The following is a 12597-nucleotide window of genomic DNA, read 5'->3' as shown; positions in this document are numbered from 1 at the left end:
AACTTGGGAGCAATTTTTCTTTCAGGAGTAAATTACTTAGCTTTTAGAGCTGTATGACTATCCATTTAAGTCAATTGATTTAACCAATCAATAAATGTTTGAGTACATTTTGTCAGGCCCTGTGTGAAGCTCTTAGTATTCCAAAAAGATACTGCCCTTCTCCCTCCTTACAGACAAGGAAAACAAAATACATAGTTACTCATTCTGATCATTGTCTGCAAGGAACAGGAGATCCTCAGAGATGACCTCTTTCAGATAAGGTGGTCTGAGAAGACCTCACTGAGGACATGGTATTAAAGGTGAGACCTAAAGAAAAAGGAGAGAAGCCAGCCACACTAAGAAGAGGTTTGGAAGAATTACCGTTTCTGGAGGGGTCCCAAGGAATAAAATCTTATGTACTTTTCAAATACAGCTTAATAGATCAAGAGAAAGTGTATTTCAGATTCCATTTTTCTTTCTCTCTGGAATTTGTTATTTGGATATAGGACAGCTTACGCTGATGCTCCCATTGGCTTATGCTTTCTCTTTTGCTATACTTTTTTGGAGACTTTCTAAACTTTATTTTCCAGAATTCTGTTAAGTCTTTAGCTCTGCTCTCTTGTTTTAATTTTAAAGAGCTCTTCAGTGTTCCATTTGTCGCCCTGTTTTTCATGGAAACAGTATCTTCTCTTGTCCTCTGAGGAGGCTGAGGAGACTGAGTGGGAGTTTTCATCTTCATGTAGAGTCCCCTGTGTTACTTTGTGCACTCCTTCCTCCCTCCTCCCTTTTTGGTTTGTCTTGGGCTCTGTCTTTCCTGTAATAAGTCTGGTGACACTTGGCTAACGGAGCATCTTTAAGGATGGGCTGTGGACAAGATTTTAAGATTCAAGGGGAGAAGAGGGAGATCAGGCTGAGCTCTACCTACCATGAGAGAGACTCTCAAGTGATTGGTAAGATTTCTCAGAGACAACATCTCCTTGTCTGCCATGTGGATGCCAACCCTCTGAGTGGTCAACACTCTGGGGGGGGCGGGGTACATGGGGGGGAGCTGGAGTCTTTTCATTTGGTTTGTAAACTTTTACTTAATCTCTCAGCTGTGGTGACACACCACCCTAGGGCAGAGACCCTCTGCTTTAACCCTTTCAGGGAACAAGCTTTCTAGCTGGCTGGAACAAGAGGAAACTGCTCAGCTGGGTGGAGAAGGGCAGGGAATCACAGATTTCCAACAGGTCCCCCTGTTTTAGCTCAACAATTCCCACCCTTTTCCAGTGGCAACTAGTGCCACAAGTTCCTTTCCAACAAGCTGGGGCATTCTGCTTTTCCACTACAAGTCAAGCCATCAAACATGTCAGGTCTGCTGCCAGGGACCACTTGTTCACTGGCTTTCCAGTTCCCAACTTCTGTTACTTTCCCGTTAAAAAGATCTTATTTTAGTTTTCCTTCGGGGGCTTCAGGAGCAAGCAGAGTTCAGTGATGTACACATAAGTCTGCTGTCTTTATCTGGAAATTCCATGTAAGCTTTAAAAAATGTGTATTTCTTGTTACATATCTCACATGCTAAAAAGTCTTTTTTTGATAGACAATTCTCATCTCTCTTGAGCCCTCCATAGTAGTCAATGCGATCAACCACTCTGTGCTTCATGGAATACTCTTCCCAACTCTTGGACATCATGATCTCCCACATTCCCTCTCTTCTTTCTACCCACTCCTTCTCAGACTCTCATGCTGGCTCATTCTCTTCCACCCACCAACAAAAGTTGAAGTTCCTTAAAGCTCAGTGTTAGGTCCTGTCCGTTTTCTACTATATATTCTCTCTCCAGTTGATGTCATTCAGGTTCTTTAAGTATTAACAATCCACAAACATTTGTCCAATCTAGACTTCACCTCTCAGATTCAGATCCATATATCTAATGATTTACTTCAATTTCCTTAGATGCTCCAAAAGCAGTTTACATTCAACATGTCTAAAAGTGCACTTACAATCTTACCTCCTCAAGCCTGGTTTTCTTTCAGCATTCTCTATTTAGATAATGCCATTACCCAGGCATATAAACTAAAAAACAAGATTCATCCTAGACATGTCCTCCCATCCACCATATTCATTCCTTTTCCAAGTTTTACTGATAGGATCTCAACTTATGTACAGTTAAGTTCCTTTTTTCCATATCATCTAAACAATACCTTTAAACTACCAAAATCTCTCCCCTGGGTTAGTGAACTAGCTTCCTCACTCATCTTCCGGATCCTGTTCCCTATATTCCCCACCCACCCTAGTAATCTCAAGCTAATTTTTTATATGATCTTTTCAAAAGACTGCATGAATTTCCATATCTTTGCTGAAAATGTGGCTGACTTTTTTGCCTCTAGGAACCGTTCTAAATCCTCAGGTTCACCAACAAAATCCTGACAAGTACACCTCCTCTCTACCACACGTTTCATCTCACGTCCTGCCACTCCTCAGTGTTCTAGACTTCAATAATAAATAAAAAAATAAAAAATAAAAATGAAAAAATAACAAATAATAAAGACTATATTTACTTGAATGCCCGGGGCTTACCCCATTCCCCTTCCAACACAGAGCCTTTGTACATGCTGTTCCATGTGTCTGTTTCACCTTTCCCTAATTATGATTTCATCTATAATTGCTCAGGTGTCATCTCCTCTAGCCCAAATCAGATGCCTCATCTTGTGCTTCCCTCTGTTGTACTATATTGTAATTGCTTATTTACACACCTGTCTCCCGACCACAGTTAAGAGCTGTTTGAACAGCTCTTTTTATCCTCAGCAAAAAGCACGGATTCTGGCACCCAGTATTTTATAATTGTATTATGCATGACTACAATAGCTCATTTAATCAAGAAAGTAAGTTATCAGTGATAAACACCAATGTAAACTTTTATGATACATTAGGAAATAGGCAGGATTTCCAAGAAAATTTTTTCAAAGACGATATTTACAGAAAATAAACACCAACATTTCCTTACTTTTTTTGTTTTGCCCATTGCCTTCAGGATGGAAAGATTTAGGTCTTCAAGTGCTGCTAGTACATTCTCATATTCACCCAAGTGCTGGGAAAAATATTCTGAAAGTAAAAATATTGAAAAAAATCATGTTTGCATTTAGATGTCATAAAATAACAACAAAATCAACTGATGATCTACTCCATTAATGTGTGAAACAAATAAAGGGTTGTAACTGAAAACTGGAAAGTTTCCATAAGAGACTAGTGTGTCAATATAGCCATTTCATTAAAATTAAAAAAAAAAACTGAATGATTACATTATCCTTGAAGAATGCTCTAAAAAAAAAATAAGGGAAAAAATGAATCTAGATCTACAGACAAGACTGTCACAATAAAAAATTGTTATTAAAGCATGTTATTAAAGCACCCATTACAATAATAGCTTAAGCAAAAAATTAAACTACATTTTATTGTTTCTCCTGGGAGACATTTAAACAAGGTAAACTCTCTCATGGTTAAGAATTAACAATGCTACAAAACACAAGGATGGGCAGAGCAATTGGTAAGGATAAATAATACACTGGATGTTACAATTAAGAGTATGGGATACAGACTCTTCCCAAACAAGTTGAAGTATAGGAGAGATAAATGCAAAACTCATATTTACTTATAGAAACCTATATATTTCTGAAATGAGAGATCTGGTCTAGGAAATCATATATTGAAAAGACCTAGAACTTTCAGTCACTAGAAAATCATTAGCTCTCACCACTCCTATGAACTCATTTTTGGATGAGCAGTAGTTTATTATTGCCTCTCTTTAACATGCATAATTATTTGTGGAATCAAGTTGAATGAGAAGAAAAATCAACATAAAGCTATTTGAGATTACTGGGATAAATGTCAGCATTTTTTATGGAAACTTTAATACTCAAGATGGAATTATTTATTTGTTGACATTGACACTAATAACAAATGGGAAGTACCACTGAATGATTTATTAGTAAATGTGCAGAAATCATCTAAGAAAAAATAAACACAGGTGAGCAATAAATCAAGTCTAGATTATCATTGTCAAATTATAATTTGTGTACACATGCATTAAAAATGCATGTCATATTTTTGACAAAAGCAAATGTATTCCTGACTATGCATTACTTAAAAAATGTATGGTGCAGATCATCTCACATAAAGCTTCTTTCAGGAAGGGTTTAGTTGGAAAATAAATAAGAAAGCAGATATGTCTTAAATACCTGCTTGAGAGTAATGTTTTAATTCTTGGCTCTGATACTGATTTTCTGTGAGTGCTGACCAACATATCTAACCTTGTCACCATTATTTGCAACGAAATTATTCATGAACTAGCAAGCAGTTAATGTGGCTACAGAATATTAACTTTGACTAAAATAATTAGCAGAATAGAATCCACACTAAGTTGAAACAAGCAAAACGTATAAAGAAAATGGAAAAAAGTAAAATTGTTAGCATATTTTTAATATACACAGAAACTCAAGAAAGACTGTAATAGGGATTTCAAATGCAAGAAGGCAGAATATATTAAGTGAAAAATAAAATTTAGTGCTTAAAAATAAGGGTCAAAAAAACAAAACATGAAGGAACACCACCTTTTAAAATATTTTCATAAACAAGGTATCTGACTTAATCAATGAAGGCCCCCTGGAGATACTATAAATTGCCTTTCCACTGTGAAATCAAGTTTATGAAGGGGTACATGCTGATAAAGAACATGAGAAGACAATGAGGTTTCTGAGCTGACACCTATCTAGACTTCCTTCCTTCATTTATTCATCTCAGTTATCAAAGCAGTTAGGAGGAAAAAAAAAATTACCCCCCCCCCCCAAGCAATATACTAGAACACAAAGAAAATAACTCTCAGAACAGAGAGAACTACAACACCCAAGCCCTGGATAGGAGATTAAGGATAAGGGTTATTTTGAGGTCAGTGCCACTCAAATTGTTTTATAATTTACCAGTGGGGATGTGCCCCAGAGCAAGTAGGGCTCCAATGAACTCAAAGAAGGAAATTAGATGAAGGAGCCAGAGACACTTAATATACATATTAGGAGAGATTCCTACCCTCCACTTCATGATGGTGAAGGTTCATTTGGTCATTCCAGGACTTAACACACATTTATTTAGTGCTTTTTGTGTGCCCGATGGGTTGTACTAAAAGCTTGGAATACAAAAAAGACAGAATATTTAAGGATACTATAACCAGACAGGGGAAATAAATATTGCAACAACTGCTATACATATGGTCATTATTCCAGAAAATGGTTCAAGAAATCAGGTACAAAATATAACCAAAGTACAGGGAAAAGCAGGGGACATCCCTGTATTACCTTGCTCTAGTGGCCAGGGGGGATAACATTTGTGGGCCCCATAGGGTCATGGAGAAAGAGTTCTTAACTAGGTAGCCCCCTATCCCCATGGCATAGCACAGAGATGGCAGACTGAAACACACCTATAGTCTTTCTGAGAAAAAATCCCACTAGCTTACCTTCATAGCTATAGTATGAGAAGCAGGCTTATAATTAAACACACATCTAGGGGCCAACAACAATCCTCTCCAGAGAATGCGAATGTCGACATCACTACCTACTATGCTCCCTCTTAGCCCTACCCCAGGTCATAGGTGTCTTTAAAGAAAAGAGCTTATGGACACATTTGGCGCCCAGACTTTTGGGGCTTTTGCCAAGAGAGCACATCCTTGATAGCCTGGCTCTGATGGCCAGCAGGGCTTGTGCTCATGAGTTCAATAGGATCATAGCAAAGAAAGAAACAGTTCTTAAGTGGTTATCACCCAGTGATCTGTGCAGAGGGAGCAACAGAGATCACCATCACCTGCCTTCCCCTGAAAGGTTAAAAGCTGTTACTTAAGGTCTGATGCTGTAGACTAACTGTTGGTGTTGACTGAGATCCTCCTCTATAGGACACTGACCAGCCTTGGCACACCCTCATTTACTGGGAACTACTAGAATGAAGTAGGCTACTTGAACAAGATTTGAGAGAAACCAATAGCTATGGCAGGGTTGAAAGACAAGGTACACCTCCTATCAGAGAACACTCCTTTGAGACTGGAAGAGGTGTGGGGTTTTTTTGTTTTTGTTTTGTTTTTTGTTTTGTTTTGTTTTGTTTTGTTTTTGAATCTAAAGCACAGAAACCAACTTAGAGAGTCAAGAAAAATAAAGAAACAGAGGAATATGTTCCAAATGAAAGAATAAAGTAAATACTTCAGAAAAAAAGACTGTAATAGAGATTAGTGATATACCTAATGAAGAGTTCAAAAGAGTGGTTATAAAAATGACAGCCAAACTTGGAAGAACAAATGAATAAAATTACAATTTCACAAAGATACAAAATACCAAATAGAAGTAACAGAATTGAAGAATGCAATAACTAAAGTGAAGAGTACAATAAAGGGCTTCAAAAGCAGACTAGATGAATCAGAAGAAAGGATCAGCAAATTTGAAGAAAGGGCAGTGGAAATTTTCCAATCAGAGCAGCAAAAAGAAAAAGAAAAGAAAAAGAGTCAGCATAGCTTAGGAGACTTATAGGAAATCATCAAGTGGACCAATATTTATATTATAGGGGTCCCAGAAGGAGAAGAAAGACAGAAAGGGGAAGAACTCGTTTGGAAAAATAATGACTGAAAACTTTTCCAACCTAGGGAAAGGAAACAGACATACAGATCCAGGAAACCCATTAAGTTCCCATTAAGGTGTAGCCACAATTACACTCACCAAGACACATTATAATTAAACTGTTTAAAGTTAAAGGCAAGGAGAGAATCTTAAAAGAAGCAAGAGAAAAACCAACTTCTTAGGTACAAAGGAACCCTTATAAGACTATAAGCAGATTTTTAGCAGAAACTTTGGAGAAGAGAGTGGCATGATATATAAAGGGAAAAGTATAGTAAAATTCAGAATAATCTCATGATGGAAAGATGGAGGTTAATCACTTACAAAGCTAATATGACAGCTAAAATAGGAAAGAGTCCAAATAATAACTACAGTAACTTGTTACCAGATACACAAGATAAAAATATGTAAATTGTGGCATCTAAAACATGAAAGGTTTCATGGTGGTAAGGGAATAAAATTGTAGTGCTTCAGAATGTATTCAAATTTAAGTTGTTATCAAGTTAAAACAGACATTTATAAATTGTTTTATGTGAACTTCATGGTAACCACAAAACAAAAACCTATAGTAGACACACACACACACACACACACACACACACAAAGAAAAAACTGAACTATACCACTACAGAAAAACATCAAATCACAAAGGAAAAAAGAGAAAAATAAAGGAGAGCAGAGGAACTACAAAACAATCAGGAAGCAATCAACAATATATAAATAAGCACATATGTATCAATGTTTACTTTAAATATAAATGGGCTAAATTCTCCAATCAAAAGACAGAATGCATGGATGGATTTTATATATGCTGCCAACAAGAGACTTACTTGAGATATAAGAACATAGACTGAAAGTGAAGGGATAAGAAAAGATATTCCATGCAAGCAGAAACCAAAAGAAAGCTAGAGTAGCTATACTTATATCAGATAAAATAAACTTTAAAACAAAGATTATAGGACAAAGAAAGTGATTATGTAATGATAAAGGATCAACCCACCAAAAGAAATTTACATTTGTAAACATGTATGCACATAACATAGGAGCACATAAATATATAAGGCATATATTAACAGATCTAAGAGAGAAATAGAGAGTAAGACAATAATAGTAAGGGACTTTAATATGCCACTTATTGGTCAATTGATGAATAAATCATTCAGACAGAAAAATAATAAAGAAACAATGGTCTTAAATGACATATTAGACCAAATGGACTATGTATACACACATACATATGTATGTACCTACATATACACACACTCACACAAACCATTCCATCCAAAAGCAACAAAATACAAATTCTTCTCAAATACACAAAGAACATTTCTCAGGATAAAGAATATGCTGGGTCACAAAACAAAAAAAAAATTTTTTAAGGTTTTATTTATTTGACACACACAGAAAGAGCACTAGCAGGGGGAGCAGCAGAGGGAAAGGGAGAAACAGTTACATAATAAACATTACATTAAAAAAATTACATAATAATTCCCTGCACTGAGCAGGGAGCCTGATGCGGGGCTTGATCCCAGGACCCTGGGATCATGACCTGAGCAGAAGGCAGTTGTTTAACCAAGTGAGCAACGCAGGCACCCCCACAAAACAAGTCTTAATAAATTTAAGAAGACTGAAATCATCCTGTCCACAATGATATAAATTAGAAATCACTTACAAGATGAAAATGAAAATTCACAAATATGTAGGGATTAAACTACATGCTTCTGAACAACCATGAATCAAATAAGAAACCAAAAGAGGATGCCAAAAACAACTTGAGACAAAGAAAGTGGAAATACAACATACCAAAACTTATGGGATGTAGAAAAAAAAGCTCTAAAAAGGCAAGTTCATACAGCTAACTGCCTACCTACACCAAGAAATAAGAAAGATCTCAAAAAACCAACCTCTGTACCTCAAGAAACTAGAAAAAGAACAAATGACACCCAAAGTTAGTAAAATGAACAAATTAACAAAGATCAGAGCAGAAATAAATGAAATAGAGACCTAAAAGTCAATAAGTCAATCAAAGTAAGTGTTCTTTTTTTGAAAGATAAACAAAATTGACAAACATTTAGCTAGATTCACCAAGAAAAACAAAAAGAGGATTAAATATCAGAATTGAAAGAGACATCATAACTGATACAATAGAAATACAAAGGATCATAAGAGACTACTATGAACAACTATATACTGAAACAAGATGGACTTGGATAAATTCCTAGAAAAGAAATATATAACCTACAAAGACTGACTCATGACAAAATAGAAAATCTGAATAGAACAATTACTAGTAATAAAATTGATTAAGTAATCAAAAGTCCCCCAAACAGAATTCTTCACTGGTGGATTCTACCAAACATTTAAATAACAATACAAATCCTTCTCAAATTCCTCAAAAGAAAAAAAAGTAAGAAAAGGACTATTTCAAAACTCACTTTATAAGGCTCATGTAAGTTTGAAAAGCACTGCCCTAGAGTACTTGTTAGAAAGGAATAGTGAGAAAGTCTCATAACTGAATCAAAATTTGCGTTAAGGCCAAGAAATCACCATGTTTTATAGATATGCCAGGATAGATTAGGAGCTGGAATAAATTTGAGAATTACTAGAGGAAATGGGAAGGCATAGGACAATTTTGAAAAGTAGAGTGACCCCCTCCAATATTCTCATGAGAAAGGTTATCCTGGATATGCTGTGGAATGTTTGAGAAATATTGGTGACACACCATCAGGAGAGACAAGAGTAGAGTGAATTGCCAGGAGTGATTTCACCACAGAACAAGGACCCCAAGCCATGCCAAAGCTATGAGGAGAGGGTAGGCAGGAACTTGAAATTTCCGCAGTATGGCTGCATACCCAAAGATGTGACAGGCAGGGAAAGAAAACCTGTGATGGCTTCACAAGTGGCTGAGCTTAGATGGTTTTCTTCCTGTTACTGTGCTCCCATGCCTCATTTGAATCACAATTCCAATGTGAGCTGGGCAAAGGAGTTTCGTCCTCAAATCATAGCATTAGAGAGAAAGAAAGATCCAGAATATATACTGGTTCATTAAAACTCTGGTTTGTTGATAGCATGACCACTGAGAGATACTCAAGCCATGGGCCAGATGGGAGATCCTGTAAAATTCCAGACAGGAGGTAGGGATTTATGTCAGGGCAGGGATGGATGTGGAGATGATTGGAATAGGAAGTTGTGAGAGCAGCCCTGGATATGAGGGCTGAAGACAGCTATACAGCAGAAATGGTGCCCACCTTTATAGACTCTGGGCATGGAGGGGAGCTCCAACCTGGGGGGCCTCTGTGTGCCGGCCTGAGGGAGCACTAGTGGTTGATAATGCAGAAAAGGAGCTCCAGAGAAGCAGAAATTAGTGATGAAGTGACCCAAACGTGGGAACTGTCCATCATTCTCAAACAACAATGACTGTCCCATGTGGGGCACATTCAGGCCTGCATCTGAAGTGGGTTCCAGCTGTTCAGGTCACACTGAGGCCATTCAGGCAGCCTCTATCCTTCAGCCCTCTGTAATCTGGCTCTATTCTCTTATCTAACAGCCTATTTGTAAGTTCAGGGTCTGAGGCTGACCAGAAGAGCCAGCACAGCTCTGGCCTTCCAGAGAAAGGGCCCAGGACCTCTGAACACACCTCATTCTCAAGATGTACCCTTCATCTGCGGCCTGGGCTCAGAGCTTCACTTCCCATGTGCCCCAATGGGTCAGGAGTGAAGATGCTGACACTCCCTCAGGGTGACATCTATCCTTTCAACTCCGTATCTACAGAGTACAGTTAAAGTGCTGAATATATGTTCTGTCAGGACAGTCCCCAAATAACCCATTATATGTGGAATTCCTTTTACATTTTTTGCTTGTAGGGAACTTTTTCCTAAAGACTATAATATGATTTGCTATAGTATCAAAAGACAAAATTAAAAGAGCTGCATAGTTCCGTCTGGGGATTAAAAATAAATAAATAAACAGAACCCCAAACTCCCATCCCCCAAGAACTAGAATGATTTCCCGGAGGAATCTACTTTTATTAAAACCTGCGTGTGAGTTCCATAGGCAAGAGCAAAGCAGAATTGTATAGCACATATGGAAATGTGTGGCAAAGTAGTCTCATCGGTTTAAGTTAAGAATCTTTGAAAGGTAAGAGTTTGAACATTCTTTTATAGGAGAATAGAGCACCATTTATAAGCAGACATATTCGACAAGCTGACTGTCAGAAAGCAAAGTATTTCATGGAAATTCAATGCAACATCTTCACTAATAATATGCTCACTAAAGGTTAGTTTCTCCCTTCCTTGCTCTACCTAACTGGTGGCGTTGCATCACCAAGTTTTGTCTTATTTTCTTAGTCTGCATCTTAATCCTCCAGGTGATCGTGTTTTCAGGTTTGGCCTAAGAATTTCAAGTCAGAACCAGAGCCCCATACCCTCCACCAAGGTCACACTGGGAACTGAGCTCACAAAGCAGTCTCATGAGTTCAGAATCCTATAGCATGTACCTTGCTATAGCTTCCCAAGCAGTGTACTAGATCAGGAGGAAAATACGGAAATGAAAGAGAATGGAGAGTTGGGGAGTGTCATGCAAAATGTTTTACAGCTCATTTTTAGTGATTTTTTTTTTTTTTTTTTTAAAGTATGGTCCACAGCCAGCATGGAGCCCAATACAGGGTTAGAGCTCACAACTCTAAGATTAAGGACCGAGCTGAGATTAAGACTCAGATGTTTAATGGACTGGGCCCTCTTTTTCGTCATTTTATAAATGTTCCAGGAAGCTACAACTATAATAGTATGGAAGAGGAATAGTGACTTCTGATTTTCCAGCATTTGACCTGTCTGGCATGGATACCTCTCAGCACTGCCCAGGGGTCACACTGAGGTCATTTGGGCAGCCTCTATCCTTCAGCCCGGGGTAGGATCAGGAAAGTAATAATTTTACTCCTGATAGATTTTAGATCACAGCTGAAGATGGAATGAACAGAAAACCAAAGACTCAAAGCTAGAGTTCAAACACAAATACCTAGTTGTAATTGAGTTATGTACTGACTGGTAAGGTATGGCCAACAGCTACTATTTGGGCAGGCCTCCCCAATTATGGGAAGAGTGAAGCACATGCAATGGCTCAGCACTGCTGGTGGGCGTGCAGCCTGACGAGTCTTTGACCAAGTCATGACACCTCTAGGCATCTACCATATAGAACTACTCATACAAGAGTACAAAGATAATACAAATGAGGATGTTTACTTCAGTGCACTTTGTCCAAGGGAAACGTTGGAAAAAACCCTGAAAATCCACAAAAGAGGATGTGACTAAAAAACTGAAGGTGCATGCAGCACATTTGCAACCTTTGTAATAAAATGAACAGTGTGCAGTTACACTGATCATATAGCATGACCTCACTGTTGGAAAAATTATCTATCAAGACATATATATCAATGTCAACTTATGAATAAAAATATCTGGAAGGCGATGCTCCAAGCAGCAGAGATTAGGGAAAAAGCAGGGAGGGGAAAAAGGAGACTAACATTCCATCTTAAATGCCCATGTAATTCTGTATTATTAAATCTTAAAAACTAAGTATTATTTTCATAACTAAAACAAACTGATACTTTATAGTTTTTCATTTCTAGGTCTATCATTTAGTAAATGAACAAATTAAGTAAAAGCAACAGAATGAAACTTTTAGATACCTAAACCTTTTTTTTTTAAATTTTTTATTTTTTATAAACATATATTTTTATCCCCAGGGGAACTAGGAACTGGTTCTTTGAAAGAATTAATAAAATTGATAAACCCCTGGCCCGACTTATCAAAAAGAAAAGAGAAAGGACCCAAATAAATAAAATCATGAATGAAAGAGGAGAGATCACAACTAACACCAAAGAAATACAAACTATTATAAGAACATACTATGAGCAACTCTACGCCAATAAATTTGACAATCTGGAAGAAATGGTGCATTCCTAGAAACATATAAACTACCACAACTGAACCAGGAAGA

At 37.4% G+C, this 12597-nt stretch overlaps 1 protein-coding gene across 1 annotated transcript in view; it reads right to left on the bottom strand.

Annotated features, from left to right (window-relative positions):
• The window catches only part of NECAB1 (N-terminal EF-hand calcium binding protein 1), a 205413-nt gene that overhangs the window by 110785 nt on the left and 82031 nt on the right, over window positions 1-12597 (bottom strand). The window contains exon 5 of the mRNA XM_059394834.1: window positions 2964-3061. Within this exon, the coding sequence (XP_059250817.1) occupies window positions 2964-3061 (98 nt within the window). The remainder of the gene's footprint in view (window positions 1-2963; window positions 3062-12597) is intronic.

The sequence above is a fragment of the Mustela nigripes genome, chromosome 3 (assembly GCF_022355385.1).
Source record: "Mustela nigripes isolate SB6536 chromosome 3, MUSNIG.SB6536, whole genome shotgun sequence".
In the NCBI taxonomy this organism is placed as follows: domain Eukaryota; kingdom Metazoa; phylum Chordata; class Mammalia; order Carnivora; family Mustelidae; genus Mustela; species Mustela nigripes.
This window is presented reverse-complemented; position numbering and strand designations above follow the sequence as displayed.